Here is a 16,968-nt window from a genome sequence, read left to right on the forward strand (position 1 = left end):
AACTATCTAGCCCGTGCCGCGCGTAGCCGAGGCGTAGATAGTGCGGAATGGCTTCCTCGTTCCAACTATCTAGCCCGTGCCGCGCGTAGCCGAGGCGTAGATAGTGCGGAATGGCTTCCTCGTTCCAACTATCTAGCCCGTGCCGCGCGTAGCCGAGGCGTAGATAGTGCGGAATGGCTTCCTCGTTCCAACTATCTAGCCCGTGCCGCGCGTAGCCGAGGCGTAGATAGTGCGGAATGGCTTCCTCGTTCCAACTATCTAGCCCGTGCCGCGCGTAGCCGAGGCGTAGATAGTGCGGAATGGCTTCCTCGTTCCAACTATCTAGCCCGTGCCGCGCGTAGCCGAGGCGTAGATAGTGCGGAATGGCTTCCTCGTTCCAACTATCTAGCCCGTGCCGCGCGTAGCCGAGGCGTAGATAGTGCGGAATGGCTTCCTCGTTCCAACTATCTAGCCCGTGCCGCGCGTAGCCGAGGCGTAGATAGTGCGGAATGGCTTCCTCGTTCGAACTATCTAGCCCGTGCCGCGCGTAGCCGAGGCGTAGATAGTGCGGAATGGCTTCCTCGTTCCAACTATCTAGCCCGTGCCGCGCGTAGCCGAGGCGTAGATAGTGCGGAATGGCTTCCTCGTTCCAACTATCTAGCCCGTGCCGCGCGTAGCCGAGGCGTAGATAGTGCGGAATGGCTTCCTCGTTCCAACTATCTAGCCCGTGCCGCGCGTAGCCGAGGCGTAGATAGTGCGGAATGGCTTCCTCGTTCCAACTATCTAGCCCGTGCCGCGCGTAGCCGAGGCGTAGATAGTGCGGAATGGCTTCCTCGTTCCAACTATCTAGCCCGTGCCGCGCGTAGCCGAGGCGTAGATAGTGCGGAATGGCTTCCTCGTTCCAACTATCTAGCCCGTGCCGCGCGTAGCCGAGGCGTAGATAGTGCGGAATGGCTTCCTCGTTCCAACTATCTAGCCCGTGCCGCGCGTAGCCGAGGCGTAGATAGTGCGGAATGGCTTCCTCGTTCCAACTATCTAGCCCGTGCCGCGCGTAGCCGAGGCGTAGATAGTGCGGAATGGCTTCCTCGTTCCAACTATCTAGCCCGTGCCGCGCGTAGCCGAGGCGTAGATAGTGCGGAATGGCTTCCTCGTTCCAACTATCTAGCCCGTGCCGCGCGTAGCCGAGGCGTAGATAGTGCGGAATGGCTTCCTCGTTCCAACTATCTAGCCCGTGCCGCGCGTAGCCGAGGCGTAGATAGTGCGGAATGGCTTCCTCGTTCCAACTATCTAGCCCGTGCCGCGCGTAGCCGAGGCGTAGATAGTGCGGAATGGCTTCCTCGTTCCAACTATCTAGCCCGTGCCGCGCGTAGCCGAGGCGTAGATAGTGCGGAATGGCTTCCTCGTTCCAACTATCTAGCCCGTGCCGCGCGTAGCCGAGGCGTAGATAGTGCGGAATGGCTTCCTCGTTCCAACTATCTAGCCCGTGCCGCGCGTAGCCGAGGCGTAGATAGTGCGGAATGGCTTCCTCGTTCCAACTATCTAGCCCGTGCCGCGCGTAGCCGAGGCGTAGATAGTGCGGAATGGCTTCCTCGTTCCAACTATCTAGCCCGTGCCGCGCGTAGCCGAGGCGTAGATAGTGCGGAATGGCTTCCTCGTTCCAACTATCTAGCCCGTGCCGCGCGTAGCCGAGGCGTAGATAGTGCGGAATGGCTTCCTCGTTCCAACTATCTAGCCCGTGCCGCGCGTAGCCGAGGCGTAGATAGTGCGGAATGGCTTCCTCGTTCCAACTATCTAGCCCGTGCCGCGCGTAGCCGAGGCGTAGATAGTGCGGAATGGCTTCCTCGTTCCAACTATCTAGCCCGTGCCGCGCGTAGCCGAGGCGTAGATAGTGCGGAATGGCTTCCTCGTTCCAACTATCTAGCCCGTGCCGCGCGTAGCCGAGGCGTAGATAGTGCGGAATGGCTTCCTCGTTCCAACTATCTAGCCCGTGCCGCGCGTAGCCGAGGCGTAGATAGTGCGGAATGGCTTCCTCGTTCCAACTATCTAGCCCGTGCCGCGCGTAGCCGAGGCGTAGATAGTGCGGAATGGCTTCCTCGTTCCAACTATCTAGCCCGTGCCGCGCGTAGCCGAGGCGTAGATAGTGCGGAATGGCTTCCTCGTTCCAACTATCTAGCCCGTGCCGCGCGTAGCCGAGGCGTAGATAGTGCGGAATGGCTTCCTCGTTCCAACTATCTAGCCCGTGCCGCGCGTAGCCGAGGCGTAGATAGTGCGGAATGGCTTCCTCGTTCCAACTATCTAGCCCGTGCCGCGCGTAGCCGAGGCGTAGATAGTGCGGAATGGCTTCCTCGTTCCAACTATCTAGCCCGTGCCGCGCGTAGCCGAGGCGTAGATAGTGCGGAATGGCTTCCTCGTTCCAACTATCTAGCCCGTGCCGCGCGTAGCCGAGGCGTAGATAGTGCGGAATGGCTTCCTCGTTCCAACTATCTAGCCCGTGCCGCGCGTAGCCGAGGCGTAGATAGTGCGGAATGGCTTCCTCGTTCCAACTATCTAGCCCGTGCCGCGCGTAGCCGAGGCGTAGATAGTGCGGAATGGCTTCCTCGTTCCAACTATCTAGCCCGTGCCGCGCGTAGCCGAGGCGTAGATAGTGCGGAATGGCTTCCTCGTTCCAACTATCTAGCCCGTGCCGCGCGTAGCCGAGGCGTAGATAGTGCGGAATGGCTTCCTCGTTCCAACTATCTAGCCCGTGCCGCGCGTAGCCGAGGCGTAGATAGTGCGGAATGGCTTCCTCGTTCCAACTATCTAGCCCGTGCCGCGCGTAGCCGAGGCGTAGATAGTGCGGAATGGCTTCCTCGTTCCAACTATCTAGCCCGTGCCGCGCGTAGCCGAGGCGTAGATAGTGCGGAATGGCTTCCTCGTTCCAACTATCTAGCCCGTGCCGCGCGTAGCCGAGGCGTAGATAGTGCGGAATGGCTTCCTCGTTCCAACTATCTAGCCCGTGCCGCGCGTAGCCGAGGCGTAGATAGTGCGGAATGGCTTCCTCGTTCCAACTATCTAGCCCGTGCCGCGCGTAGCCGAGGCGTAGATAGTGCGGAATGGCTTCCTCGTTCCAACTATCTAGCCCGTGCCGCGCGTAGCCGAGGCGTAGATAGTGCGGAATGGCTTCCTCGTTCCAACTATCTAGCCCGTGCCGCGCGTAGCCGAGGCGTAGATAGTGCGGAATGGCTTCCTCGTTCCAACTATCTAGCCCGTGCCGCGCGTAGCCGAGGCGTAGATAGTGCGGAATGGCTTCCTCGTTCCAACTATCTAGCCCGTGCCGCGCGTAGCCGAGGCGTAGATAGTGCGGAATGGCTTCCTCGTTCCAACTATCTAGCCCGTGCCGCGCGTAGCCGAGGCGTAGATAGTGCGGAATGGCTTCCTCGTTCCAACTATCTAGCCCGTGCCGCGCGTAGCCGAGGCGTCGATAGTGCGGAATGGCTTCCTCGTTCCAACTATCTAGCCCGTGCCGCGCGTAGCCGAGGCGTCGATAGTGCGGAATGGCTTCCTCGTTCCAACTATCTAGCCCGTGCCGCGCGTAGCCGAGGCGTCGATAGTGCGGAATGGCTTCCTCGTTCCAACTATCTAGCCCGTGCCGCGCGTAGCCGAGGCGTCGATAGTGCGGAATGGCTTCCTCGTTCCAACTATCTAGCCCGTGCCGCGCGTAGCCGAGGCGTCGATAGTGCGGAATGGCTTCCTCGTTCCAACTATCTAGCCCGTGCCGCGCGTAGCCGAGGCGTAGATAGTGCGGAATGGCTTCCTCGTTCCAACTATCTAGCCCGTGCCGCGCGTAGCCGAGGCGTAGATAGTGCGGAATGGCTTCCTCGTTCCAACTATCTAGCCCGTGCCGCGCGTAGCCGAGGCGTAGATAGTGCGGAATGGCTTCCTCGTTCCAACTATCTAGCCCGTGCCGCGCGTAGCCGAGGCGTAGATAGTGCGGAATGGCTTCCTCGTTCCAACTATCTAGCCCGTGCCGCGCGTAGCCGAGGCGTAGATAGTGCGGAATGGCTTCCTCGTTCCAACTATCTAGCCCGTGCCGCGCGTAGCCGAGGCGTAGATAGTGCGGAATGGCTTCCTCGTTCCAACTATCTAGCCCGTGCCGCGCGTAGCCGAGGCGTAGATAGTGCGGAATGGCTTCCTCGTTCCAACTATCTAGCCCGTGCCGCGCGTAGCCGAGGCGTAGATAGTGCGGAATGGCTTCCTCGTTCCAACTATCTAGCCCGTGCCGCGCGTAGCCGAGGCGTAGATAGTGCGGAATGGCTTCCTCGTTCCAACTATCTAGCCCGTGCCGCGCGTAGCCGAGGCGTAGATAGTGCGGAATGGCTTCCTCGTTCCAACTATCTAGCCCGTGCCGCGCGTAGCCGAGGCGTAGATAGTGCGGAATGGCTTCCTAGTTCCAACTATCTAGCCTGTGCCGTGTGTAGCCGCGCTGCACGGGGTTCGAACGAGCAGGGATTTAAAAATGGCGGTGCCCAGTTTATGCAAATGAAGCCCGGGAAATTCAAATCCCGGGCTTCATTAGCACGTTCGGTATGCATACATTACCCCCTACTAGCGGGGTAGTGTAGACAGACCCAATGAGATCCACGAACACATTGCCTTTCGGGGCCTGCCCTGGGGGTGCCCACCGGCCCTCTCCACAGAGCGGCCCCCCCCAGCAGAGCTCACTGGGATCGACACCAGCCCATCGCTCAGACCAGCCGGCCCAGGGACGACCAGCGCGCCCGGACAGAGCCATCACCCCACGGCCCCTCCCGCCCCGGCCCAGGCCCCCCGCACGCTGGCCTCCCGCACCCCACGGCCCCTCCCGCCCCGGCCCAGGCACCCCGCACGCTGGCCCCCCGCACCCCACGGCCCCTCCCACCCCAGCCCAGGCACCCCGCACGCTGGCCCCCCCCGCACCCCACGGCCCCTCCCGCCCCGGCCCAGGCCCCCCGCACGCTGGCCCCCCCGCACCCCACGGCCCCTCCCGCCCCGGCCCAGGCCCCCCGCACGCTGGCCCCCGCACCCCACGGCCCCTCCCGCCACGGCCCAGGCCCCCCGCACGCTGGCCCCCGCACCCCACGGCCCCTCCCGCCCCGGCCCAGGCCCCCCGCACGCTGGCCCCCGCACCCCACGGCCCCTCCCGCCCCGGCCCAGGCCCCCCGCACGCTGGCCCCCCGCACCCCACGGCCCCTCCCGCCCCAGGCCCCCCGCACGCTGGCCCCCCGCACCCCACGGCCCCTCCCGCCCCGGCCCAGGCCCCCCGCACGCTGGCCCCCCACACCCCACGCACCCCGCATGCTGGCCCCCCGCACCCCACGGCCCCTCCCGCCCCGGCCCAGGCCCCCCGCACGCTGGCCCCCCGCACCCCACGGCCCCTCCCGCCCCGGCCCAGGCCCCCCGCACGCTGGCCCCCGCACCCCACGGCCCCTCCCGCCCCGGCCCAGGCACCCCGCACGCTGGCCCCCGCACCCCACGGCCCCTCCCGCCCCAGGCCCCCCGCACGCTGGCCCCCCGCACCCCACGGCCCCTCCCGCCCCGGCCCAGGCCCCCCGCACGCTGGCCCCCCACACCCCACGCACCCCGCATGCTGGCCCCCCGCACCCCACGGCCCCTCCCGCCCTGGCCCAGGCACCCCGCACGCTGGCCCCCCACACCCCACGGCCCCTCCCGCCGGCCCCCCGCACTCACCTTGGACTCGCCCCCGCCCAGCACGTTGACCATCACCTCCATGACCGTCTCGTGCATGCCCAGCGCCCGCATGAGGTTGGGGTGCTGGTAGAAGACTTTGTTGTTCATGATGTTCCTGCGGAGGGAGGGGGACGTGGTGGCCGGGGGGCTGGACACTCAACGCTGAGTCGTGTGGCCTGCTGGCCTCCCGCCAGGGAGCCCGGTTGGGGGGATGCAGAGCAGGGAGAGGGGCCGGGGGCCCACGTCCAGGGGTGGATCCCCACAAGCCAAGGGGAGGGGGGCAGGGCATGAGCAGGGTAGAGTGCGTGGAGACCCCAGGCCTCGGGGGCCCAGGAAATGGGGGGACCCCAGGGCGGGGGCAGGGCCCAGGCGACGGGGGGATCCCAGGGCGGGGGCGGGGCCCAGGCGATGGGGGGCCCCGGGGCGGGGCCCAGGCGATACAGGGACCCCACGGCGGGGGCAGGGCAATGGGGGGACCCCAGAGCCCAGGCAATAGAGGGACCGCAGGGCGGGGGCGGGGCCGAGGCGATAGAGGGCCCCAGGGCGGGGGCGGGGCCCAGGCGATAGAGGGCCCCAGGGCGGGGGCGGGGCCCAGGCGATAGAGGGCCCCAGGGCGGGGGCGGGGCCGAGGCGATAGAGGGGCCCCGGGGCGGGGGCGGGGCCAAGGCGATAGAGGGCCCCAGGGCGGGGGCGGGGCCGAGGCGATAGAGGGGCCCCGGGGCGGGGGCGGGGCAGGTACCCGATGCTCTGGATCATGAGGGTCTCCTCCTCGGGGCCCATCTGCACGATGAGCAGGGAGCGGATCTGCCCCAGGCTCTCCAGCAGGCCCATGGCGTCGCCCACGGACACGGCGTTGATGGTGTAGGCGCGGGGCAGGGCGCGCAGCAGCTCCCCGATGGCGTCGTACTGCCGGTGCAGCAGGCTGAACATGATGCGCACCAGCGCCGGGCTCTGGATGAAGGACTCCTGCGCCCAGTGCACCACGGTGTGCGAGACCAGCTCCTGCAGCGAGCCTGGCGCGGGGAGTCCGAGTCAGGCACGGGGGCGGCGGGAGAGGGCGGGGCCAGGCCACGGGGGGGGGGGGGAGGGGCATGGCCAGGCCATGGGGGGAGGGGGGCAGCAGGGCGGGGCCAGGCCACGGGGGGGGGAGGGGCGTGGCCAGGCCATGGGGGGAGGGGGGCAGCAGGGCGGGGCCAGGCCACGGGGGGGGGGAGGGGCGTGGCCAGGCCATGGGGGGAGGGGGGCAGCAGGGCGGGGCCAGGCCACAGGGGGAGGGGGCAGCAGGGCGGGGCCAGGCCACGGGGGGGGGGCAGGAGGGCGGGGCCAGGCCACGGGGGGGGGAGGAGGGGCGGGGCCAGGCCACAGGGGGAGGGGGCAGCAGGGCGGGGCCAGGCCACGGGGGGGGCAGGAGGGCGGGGCCAGGCCACGGGGGGGGCAGGAGGGCGGGGTCACATGCAAGGTGTCCATGGGCAGGTTACGATTTGCTGGTTCACATGCTGATTGCAGGTGTGTCACCCTTGTACTCGAAGCTCTGAGCTGCGGCTGGGGGGCAGGGAGGGCACAGGGCTGAGGGGTTCCAGGCGGCTGGGGGGCAGGGGGTACCAGGGAGGGCACAGAGCAGGGGGCTCCAGGCAGCTATGGGGGCATCAGGGGGGGGCACAGGGCAGGGGGCTCCAGGCGGCTGGGGGGCACCAGGGGGGGCGCAGGGCTGGGGGGCTCCAGGCGGCTGGGGGGCACCAAGGAGGGCACAGGGCTGGGGGGCTCCAGGCGGCTGGGGGGGCACCAGGGGGGGCACAGGGCTGGGGGGCTCCAGGCGGCTGGGGGGCACCAGGGGGGGCACAGGGTGGGGGGGCTCCAGGCGGCTGGGGGGCACCAGGGGGGGCACAGGGCGGGGGGGGATCCAGGCGGCTGGGGGGCACCAGGGGGGGCACAGGGCGGGGGGGCTCCAGGCGGCTGGGGGTCGGGGCTCAGAGGCAAATGGCCCCTGGGGCCTGGAGCCCAAGACGGCACCTCGGGGCCCTGGCTCAGGATCTCTCCGCTCTGGGGGGCCGAAGACGAGGCCCCCCCCCGAGCAGGACCCCGCGCGAGGGCAGAGCAGGGCCGGGTCCCCCCCCGCTCACTGGGCGCCGGCTCCTCCTCCGGGGGCGACTCCTCCGCCTGCTCCTTCCTGCGCAGACTCAGCACCTTCTGCACCAGCGCGGCCAGACGGCGCCGCAGCGACGCCTCCTCGGCCTCCGCCTCCTGCCCCGCCTCCGCCTCGATGCCTGGGGGAGCGCGGGTGTGACGGGCAGCGCGGGACCCGGAGCCAGCAACCTCCCCCCCGCCCGGGGTCGCCCCGCCCGCCCCTCGTCCCTAACCACGCCCGCCCCCCCCAGAGCGCAGGGACCCGGAGCCGTCAGCCTCCCCCCCTCCCGGGATCGCCCCGTCCGCCCCTCGTCCCTAACCACGCCCGCCCCCCCCAGAGCGCAGGGACCCGGAGCCGTCAGCCTCCCCCCCTCCCCCCCGCCTGGGGTCGCCCCGCCCGCCCCTCGTCCCTAACCACGCCCGCCCCCCCCAGAGCGCAGGGACCCGGAGCCGTCAGCCTCCCCCCCTCCCCCCCGCCTGGGGTCGCCCCGCCCGCCCCTCGTCCCTAACCACGCCCGCCCCCCCCCAGAGCGCAGGGACCCGGAGCCGTCAGCCTCCCCCCCTCCCCCCCGCCTGGGGTCGCCCCGCCCGCCCCTCGTCCCTAACCACGCCCGCCCCCCCCCAGAGCGCAGGGACCCGGAGCCGTCAGCCTCCCCCCCTCCCCCCCGCCTGGGGTCGCCCCGCCCGCCCCTCGTCCCTAACCACGCCCGCCCCCCCCAGAGCGCAGGGACCCGGAGCCGTCAGCCTCCCCCCCTCCCGGGATCGCCCCGTCCGCCCCTCGTCCCTAACCACGCCCGCCCCCCCCCCCCCCCCCCCCCCCCAGAGCGCAGGGACCCGGAGCCAGCACCCTCCCCCCCGCCCGGGATCGCCCCGTCCGCCCCTCGTCCCTAACCACGCCCGCCCCCCCCAGAGCGCAGGGACCCGGAGCCGTCAGCCTCCCCCCCTCCCTCCCGCCTGGGGTCGCCCCGCCCGCCCCTCGTCCCTAACCACGCCCGGCCCCCCCCCCGAGCGCAGGGACCCGGAGCCAGCAACCTCCCCCCCGCCTGGGGTCGCCCCGCCCGCCCCTCGTCCCTAACCACGCCCGGCCCCCCCCCAGAGCGCAGGGACCCGGAGCCGTCAGCCTCCCCCCCTCCCCCCCGCCTGGGGTCGCCCCGCCCGCCCCTCGTCCCTAACCACGCCCAGCCCCCCCCCCCCGAGCGCAGGGACCCGGAGCCGTCAGCCTCCCCCCCGCCTGGGGTCGCCCCGCCCGCCCCTCGTCCCTAACCACGCCCGCCCCCCCCAGAGCGCAGGGACCCGGAGCCAGCAAACTCCCCCCCGCCTGGGGTCGCCCCGCCCGCCCCTCGTCCCTAACCACGCCCGGCCCCCCCCCAGACCGCAGGGACCCGGAGCCGTCAGCCTCCCCCCCGCCTGGGGTCGCCCCGCCCGCCCCTCGTCCCTAACCACGCCCGCCCCCCCCAGAGCGCAGGGACCCGGAGCCAGCAACCTCCCCCCCGCCTGGGGTCGCCCCGCCCGCCCCTCGTCCCTAACCACGCCCGGCCCCCCCCCAGACCGCAGGGACCCGGAGCAGGCAGCCTCACCCCCCCGCCCCGCCTGGGGTCGCCCCGCCCACCCCTCGTCCCTAACCATGCCCAGCCCCCCCCCAGAGCGCAGGGGACTGAAGGAAGCGCACCCCTACCGCAAGCACCGACTGTAGCAACACCCCCCACTACGGCAACACACGGGCCCCGGGTGCTGGGGGGGAGGGGTGTCACGGGCCCCGGGTGCTGGGGGGGAGGGGTGTCACGGGCCCCGGGTGCTGGGGGGGGGGCGCCCAGTCGGACAGGCCCGGGCAGGGGGCTGCAGGAGGGTCCCAGGGCAGGGGGCTGGCGGGCGGGGCCCCTCACCGCAGTGGCTCAGCAGATCCGTGTGGAAGTCCAGCAGCTCGGCGCGGATCTCCTCGGGCACCGGGCACTCCTCCTCGTCCGCCCCGTTCTTGAAGTGCAGCAGCATGTTGATCTGGGGGGGCAGGGGGGGTGAGGGGGGTAGCAGATCCCTGGAAGCTGCAGGGGACTGTGGGAGGCAGCAGCAGGCCCCGTCCTCTCCTCCCTCGCCCTGCTCCACAGCACCCGCTGCCCTGGCCCAGACATCCTGGAGCCATTCAGGGGCTGGCACCACCCCGGAGCCAGGGTGGGCAGGGAGGGGCGGGGCGGTGCCTGAGCCAGGGTGGGAAGGGAGGGGAGGGGCGGGTGCCAGAGCCAGGGTGGGCAGGGAGGGGCGGGGCGGTGCCGGAGCCAGGGTGGGCAGGGAGGGGCAGGTGCCGGAGCCAGGGTGGGCAGGGAGGGGCGGGGCGAGTGCCGGAGCCAGGGTGGGCAGGGAGGGGTGGGGCGGGTGCTGGAGCCAGGGTGGGCAGGGAGGGGAGGGGCGGGTGCCGGAGCCAGGGTGGGCAGGGAGGGGCGGGGCAGGTGCCGGAGCCAGGGTGGGCAGGGAGGGGCGGGGCGGTGCCGGAGCCAGGGTGGGCAGGGAGGGGCGGGAGCCTGAGCCAGGGTGGGCAGGGAGGGGCGGGGCGGGTGCCAGAGCCAGGGTGGGCAGGGAGGGGCGGGGCGGGTGCCGGAGCCAGGGTGGGCAGGGAGGGGCGGGTGCCGGAGCCAGGGTGGGCAGGGAGAGGCGGGGCGGGTGCCGGAGCCAGGGTGGGCAGGGAGGGGTGGGGCGGGTGCCGGAGCCAGGGTGGGCAGGGAGGGGCGGGTGCCAGAGCCAGGGTGGGCAGGGAGGGGCAGGGCGGGTGCCGGAGCCAGCGTGGGCAGGGAAGGGAGGGGCGGGTGCCGGAGCCAGGGTGGGCAGGGAGGGGCGGGTGCCAGAGCCAGGGTGGGCAGGGAGGGGCAGGGCGGGTGCCGGAGCCAGCGTGGGCAGGGAAGGGAGGGGCGGGTGCCGGAGCCAGGGTGGGCAGGGAGGGGAGGGGCGGGTGCCAGAGCCAGGGTGGGCAGGGAGGGGCAGGGCGGGTGCCGGAGCCAGCGTGGGCAGGGAGGGGAGGGGCGGGTGCCGGAGCCAGGGTGGGCAGGGAGGGGAGGGGCGGGTGCCGGAGCCAGCGTGGGCAGGGAGGGGAGGGGCGGGTGCCGGAGCCAGCGTGGGCAGGGAGGGGAGGGGCGGGTGCCGGAGCCAGGGTGGGCAGGGAGGGGCGGGGCGGGTGCCGGAGCCAGGGTGGGCAGGGAGGGGCGGGGCGGTGCCGGAGCCAGCGTGGGCAGGGAGGGGCGGGGCGGTGCCGGAGCCAGGGTGGACAGGGAGGGGCGGGGCCGGAGCCAGCGAGGGGCGGGTGCCGGAGCCAGCGAGGGGCGGGTGCTGGAGCCAGCGTGGGCAGGGAGGGGCGGGGCGGTGCCGGAGCCAGGGTGGACAGGGAGGGGCGGGGCGGTGCCGCAGCCAGGGTGGACAGGGAGGGGCGGGGCGGGTGCCAGAGCCAGGGTGGGCAGGGAGGGGCGGGGCGGGTGCCGGAGCCAGGGTGGGCAGGGAGGGGCGGGTGCCGGAGCCAGGGTGGGCAGGGAGAGGCGGGGCGGGTGCCGGAGCCAGGGTGGGCAGGGAGGGGTGGGGCGGGTGCCGGAGCCAGGGTGGGCAGGGAGAGGCGGGGCGGGTGCCGGAGCCAGGGTGGGCAGGGAGGGGTGGGGCGGGTGCCGGAGCCAGGGTGGGCAGGGAGGGGTGGGGCGGGTGCCAGAGCCAGGGTGGGCAGGGAGGGGCGGGTGCCAGAGCCAGGGTGGGCAGGGAGGGGCAGGGCGGGTGCCGGAGCCAGCGTGGGCAGGGAAGGGAGGGGCGGGTGCCGGAGCCAGGGTGGGCAGGGAGGGGCGGGGCGGGTGCCAGAGCCAGGGTGGGCAGGGAGGGGCAGGGCGGGTGCCGGAGCCAGGGTGGGCAGGGAGGGGCAGGGCGGGTGCCGGAGCCAGCGTGGGCAGGGAGGGGAGGGGCGGGTGCCAGAGCCAGGGTGGGCAGGGAGGGGCAGGGCGGGTGCCGGAGCCAGCGTGGGCAGGGAGGGGAGGGGCGGGTGCCGGAGCCAGGGTGGGCAGGGAGGGGAGGGGCGGGTGCCGGAGCCAGCGTGGGCAGGGAGGGGAGGGGCGGGTGCCGGAGCCAGCGTGGGCAGGGAGGGGCGGGGCGGGTGCCGGAGCCAGGGTGGGCAGGGAGGGGCAGGGCGGGTGCCGGAGCCAGGGTGGGCAGGGAGGGGCGGGGCGGTGCCGGAGCCAGCGTGGGCAGGGAGGGGCGGGGCCGGAGCCAGCGAGGGGCGGGTGCCGGAGCCAGCGAGGGGCGGGTGCTGGAGCCAGCGTGGGCAGGGAGGGGCGGGGCGGTGCCGGAGCCAGCGTGGGCAGGGAGGGGCGGGGCGGTGCCGGAGCCAGCGTGGGCAGGGAGGGGCGGGGCGGGTGCCGGAGCCAGCGTGGGCAGGGAGGGGCGGGGCGGGTGCCGGAGCCAGGGTGGGCAGGGAGGGGCAGGGCGGGGCAGGGCGGGTGCCGGAGCCAGGGTGGGCAGGGAGGGGCGGGGCGGTGCCGGAGCCAGCGTGGGCAGGGAGGGGCGGGGCGGTGCCGGAGCCAGGGTGGACAGGGAGGGGCGGGCCCGGAGCCAGCGAGGGGCGGGTGCCGGAGCCAGCGAGGGGCGGGTGCTGGAGCCAGCGTGGGCAGGGAGGGGCGGGGCGGTGCCGGAGCCAGGGTGGACAGGGAGGGGCGGGGCGGTGCCGGAGCCAGGGTGGACAGGGAGGGGCGGGGCCGGAGCCAGCGAGGGGCGGGTACCTGCTCCTGGGGGGGCGAGCGGAACTCGCGGGTGCGCCGGGCGGTCTCGGCGGCCGACATGGTGAAGGCCTGCATGAGGAGGCCGTAGCGCTGGCGCTGGTTGCTCTGCAGCCGCTCCATGTAGCGCTCCGAGAAGGCGATGATCGCCTCCACCCGGTGCTGCAGCTCCCGGTCACAGAAGTACTGCAGCAGGTGGCACATCTGCGGGGAGGGGCCCCTCAGTGCCAGGCTCCGGGGCAATTGGAGAGGGGGTGGGCAGACCTGGGGGGCAGGGATTCCGCCCCGCGGGGAGAAGGGGGGCAGGGATTCCGCCCCGCGGGGAGAAGGGGGGCAGGGATTCCGCCCCGCGGGGAGAAGGGGGGCAGGGATTCCGCCCCACGGGGAGACGGGGGCAGGGATTCCGCCCCACGGGGAGAAGGGGGGCAGGGATTCCACCCCACGGGGAGACGGGGGCAGGGATTCCGCCCCACGGGGAGACGGGGGCAGGGATTCCGCCCCACGGGGAGACGGGGGCAGGGATTCCGCCCCACGGGGAGAAGGGGGGCAGGGATTCCGCCCCACGGGGAGATGGGGGCAGGGATTCCGCCCCGCGGGGAGAAGGGGGGCAGGGATTCCGCCCCGCGGGGAGAAGGGGGGCAGGGATTCCGCCCTACGGGGAGATGGGGGCAGGGATTCCGCCCCGCGGGGAGAAGGGGGGCAGGGATTCCGCCCCGCGGGGAGAAGGGGGGCAGGGATTCCGCCCCACGGGGAGAAGGGGGGCAGGGATTCCGCCCCACGGGGAGAAGGGGGGCAGGGATTCCGCGCCGCGGGTCTCTCACCTGCAGCTTGACCGACTCTGGCAGCTTCATCTGCAGCAGCCCCTCCTCCAGCCCCTCCTCCTGCTCGCCGGCCTCGGCCCCCTCGGGCGCCGGCGCCTCGCCCCGGCCCCCCTCGCCGAACACCGCCGGCTCGATGAGGCGCAGCACGTGGCGCGTCTCCGCGTCCCCGAGGACGCCCATGACCAGCAGGGTGCAGACCAGCTTGAGCACGGGCACGAAGTGGAACTCCACGCTCCCGCCCACCGGGTCCCGGCTGTGCTGGCCCCCGTCCTGCACCGCCTCCGTCAGCATGGCCAGCGCCTTGCGCTTCAGCGCCTCCAGCGGCAGCGCCGGGCTGAGCTGGTGGTGCGCGGGGCTGAGGCTGAGGGCGCAGGGCGGGGCGAAGTGCAGGGGGGGCCGCAGGCAGGTGCTCATGCCCACGCCGGGCAGGCCGGGCGCCTGGCTGCCCGGGGGGAACAGGCGGATGCTCTTGGTGGCCTCCGTCATGGGCACGATGAACTCGCTGCTCATGGTGAGCCGGGCCCGCTTGGCCGAGTCCAGGTGCATGGCCATGAGCAGGTCGTAGTAGCCGGCGCGCAGCGGCCCGGGCAGGTGGGGGCTCTCCAGGGCGTAGAGCAGCTGGGACTCGTCCACGTGGCTGCACAGGGCGTGGGCCACCCGGTTGTTGCCCAGGGCGCACACGGAGCAGTACAGCTGCAGCGTGTGGTGGTGGAACGTCAGCAAGGCCTGCCGCTCCGACAGCTCCAGGACGTCCATGCACCTGCCGGGCGGGGAGCGGGGCCCGCTGGTTAGAGCCAGCCGGGACGCCCGGGTCCTGGCCCTGCCGGGGCAGTGGGGCCTGGTGGTTGGAGCAGGCTGTGACGTCGTGGGGGTTTTGTGCTCGCCCGCGGGCCCGTGTTCACCCTGGCGTTGCATCCGCTGGTGGCTTTGTTGTGTGGTTCCCGCTGTGCTGTGCTGTGCTGGTCTGGAGTGACTGTGTGTGTGTGTGTGTGGGTGTGGGTGTGTGTGTGGGTGTGTGTGTGTGATTCCCACTGTCCTGTGCTGGTCTGGAGTGCCTGTGTGTGTGTGTGTGTATGTCTGTGTGTGTGACTGTGTGTGTGTGACTGTGTGTGTGTGACTGTGTGTGTCTGTGTGTGTGTGTGATTCCCATTGTCCTGTGCTGGTCTGGAGTGACTCTGTGTGTGCGCGTGTGCATGTGGGCGTGTGTGTGTGTGACTATCTCTGTGTGTGTGTGACTGTGTGTGAGACTGTGTGCATGTGGGCATGTGTGCGTCTGTGTGTGTGTGACTATCTCTGTGTGTGTGTGTGTGACTGTGTGTGTGTGTGTGTGTGTGTGACTATCTGTGTGTGTGTGACTGTGTGTGTGTGACTCTCTGTGCGCGCGTGTGGGCGTGTGTGTGTGTGTGACTATCTCTGTGTGTGCGTGTGGGCGTGTGTGTGTGACTATCTCTGTGTGCGCGCGCGTGTGTGTGTGTGTGACTATCTCTGTGTGAGCGTGTGGGCGTGTGTGTGACTATCTCTGTGTGCACGCGCGCATGTGGCTGTGTGTGTGTGACTATCTCTGTGTGCGCGTGTGGGCGTGTGTGTGTGACTATCTCTGTGTGCGCGTGTGGGCGTGTGTGTGCGTGTGACTATCTCTGTGTGCGCGCGTGTGTGTGTGACTATCTCTGTGTGCGCGCGCGTGTGTGTGTGACTATCTCTGTGTGCGCGCGCGTGTGTGTGTGACTATCTCTGTGTGCGCGTGTGGGCGTGTGTGTGCGTGTGTGACTATCTCTGTGTGCGCGTGTGGGCGTGTGTATGCGTGTGCCTATCTCTGTGTGCGCGTGTGTGTGTGTGACTATCTCTGTGCGCGTGTGGGCGTGTGTGTGCGTGTGACTATCTCTGTGTGCGCGTGTGTGTGTGACTATCTGTGTGTGTGTGTGTGTGATTGTGTGTGTGACTATCTCTGTGTGTGTGTGTGTGTGTGTGTGTGACTATCTCTGTGTGTGTGTATGTGACTATCTGTGTGTGTGTGTGTGACTATCTCTGTGTGAGAGTGTGTGCGTGTGTGTGTGTGTGACTATCCCTGTGTGTGCGTGTGACTATCTGTGTGCGCGTGTAGGCGTGTGTGTGCGTGTGACTATCTCTGTGTGGGCGTGTGGGCGTGTGCGTGCGTGTGACTATCTCTGTGTGGGCGTGTGTGTGCGTGTGACTATCTCTGTGTGCGCGTGTGTGTGCATGTGACTATCTCTGTGTGGGCGTGTGTGTGCGTGTGACTATCTCTGTGTGCGCGTGCGGGCGTGTGCGTGCGTGTGACTATCTCTGTGTGGGCGTGTGTGTGCGTGTGACTATCTCTGTGTGCGCGTGCGGGCGTGTGCGTGCGTGTGACTATCTCTGTGTGGGCGTGTGTGTGTGTGTGACTATCTCTGTGTGCGCGCGCGTGTGTGTGTGTGACTATCTCTGTGTGCGCGCGCGTGTGTGTGTGTGACTATCTCTGTGTGAGCGTGTGGGCGTGTGTGTGACTATCTCTGTGTGTGCGTGTGACTATCTCTGTGTGGGCGTGTGGGCGTGTGCGTGCGTGTGACTATCTCTGTGTGAGCGTGTGTGCGTGTGCGTGCGTGTGACTATCTCTGTGTGGGCGTGTGGGCGTGTGCGTGCGTGTGACTATCTCTGTGTGAGCGTGTGTGCGTGTGCGTGCGTGTGACTATCTCTGTGTGAGCGTGTGTGCGTGTGCGTGCGTGTGACTATCTCTGTGTGAGCGTGTGTGCGTGTGCGTGCGTGTGACTATCTCTGTGTGGGCGTGTGACTATCTCTGTGTGGGCGTGTGGGCGTGTGCGTGCGTGTGACTATCTCTGTGTGGGCGTGTGGGCGTGTGCGTGCGTGTGACTATCTCTGTGTGGGCGTGTGGGCGTGTGCGTGCGTGTGACTATCTCTGTGTGCGCGTGTGGGCGTGTGCGTGCGTGTGACTATCTCTGTGTGCGCGTGTGGGCGTGTGTGTGCGTGTGACTATCTCTGTGTGGGCGTGTGCGCGCGTGTGACTATCTCTGTGTGGGCGTGTGTGCGCGTGTGACTATCTCTGTGTGGGCGTGTGCGCGCGTGTGACTATCTCTGTGTGTGCGTGTGACTATCTCTGTGTGGGCGTGTGGGCGTGTGCGTGCGTGTGACTATCTCTGTGTGAGCGTGTGTGCGTGTGCGTGCGTGTGACTATCTCTGTGTGGGCGTGTGCGTGCGTGTGACTATCTCTGTGTGGGCGTGTGGGCGTGTGCGTGCGTGTGACTATCTCTGTGTGGGCGTGTGGGCGTGTGCGTGCGTGTGACTATCTCTGTGTGGGCGTGTGGGCGTGTGCGTGCGTGTGACTATCTCTGTGTGCGCGTGTGGGCGTGTGCGTGCGTGTGACTATCTCTGTGTGAGCGTGTGTGCGTGTGCGTGCGTGTGACTATCTCTGTGTGGGCGTGTGGGCGTGTGCGTGCGTGTGACTATCTCTGTGTGGGCGTGTGGGCGTGTGCGTGCGTGTGACTATCTCTGTGTGGGCGTGTGGGCGTGTGTGTGCGTGTGACTATCTCTGTGTGCGCGTGTGGGCGTGTGTGTGCGTGTGACTATCTCTGTGTGGGCGTGTGCGCGCGTGTGAC

At 70.2% G+C, this 16,968-nt stretch overlaps 1 protein-coding gene across 12 annotated transcripts in view; it reads right to left on the reverse strand.

The window, feature by feature from the left end:
* Positions 1-16,968, reverse strand: part of RYR1 (ryanodine receptor 1) — a 154,298-nt gene that overhangs the window by 88,248 nt on the left and 49,082 nt on the right. For all 12 annotated transcript variants that reach the window (XM_089769837.1, XM_089769842.1, XM_089769833.1 and 9 more), the window contains 6 exons: positions 13,361-14,120; positions 12,543-12,743; positions 9,693-9,804; positions 7,806-7,949; positions 6,425-6,698; positions 5,686-5,800 (listed from right to left, as the gene is read on the reverse strand). In XM_089769837.1, coding sequence (XP_089625963.1) covers positions 5,686-5,800; positions 6,425-6,698; positions 7,806-7,949; positions 9,693-9,804; positions 12,543-12,743; positions 13,361-14,120 — 1,606 coding nt within the window. The remainder of the gene's footprint in view (positions 1-5,685; positions 5,801-6,424; positions 6,699-7,805; positions 7,950-9,692; positions 9,805-12,542; positions 12,744-13,360; positions 14,121-16,968) is intronic.

The sequence above is a fragment of the Pelodiscus sinensis genome, chromosome 18 (assembly GCF_052426305.1).
Source record: "Pelodiscus sinensis isolate ZL-2025 chromosome 18, ASM5242630v1, whole genome shotgun sequence".
Taxonomy (NCBI): domain Eukaryota; kingdom Metazoa; phylum Chordata; order Testudines; family Trionychidae; genus Pelodiscus; species Pelodiscus sinensis.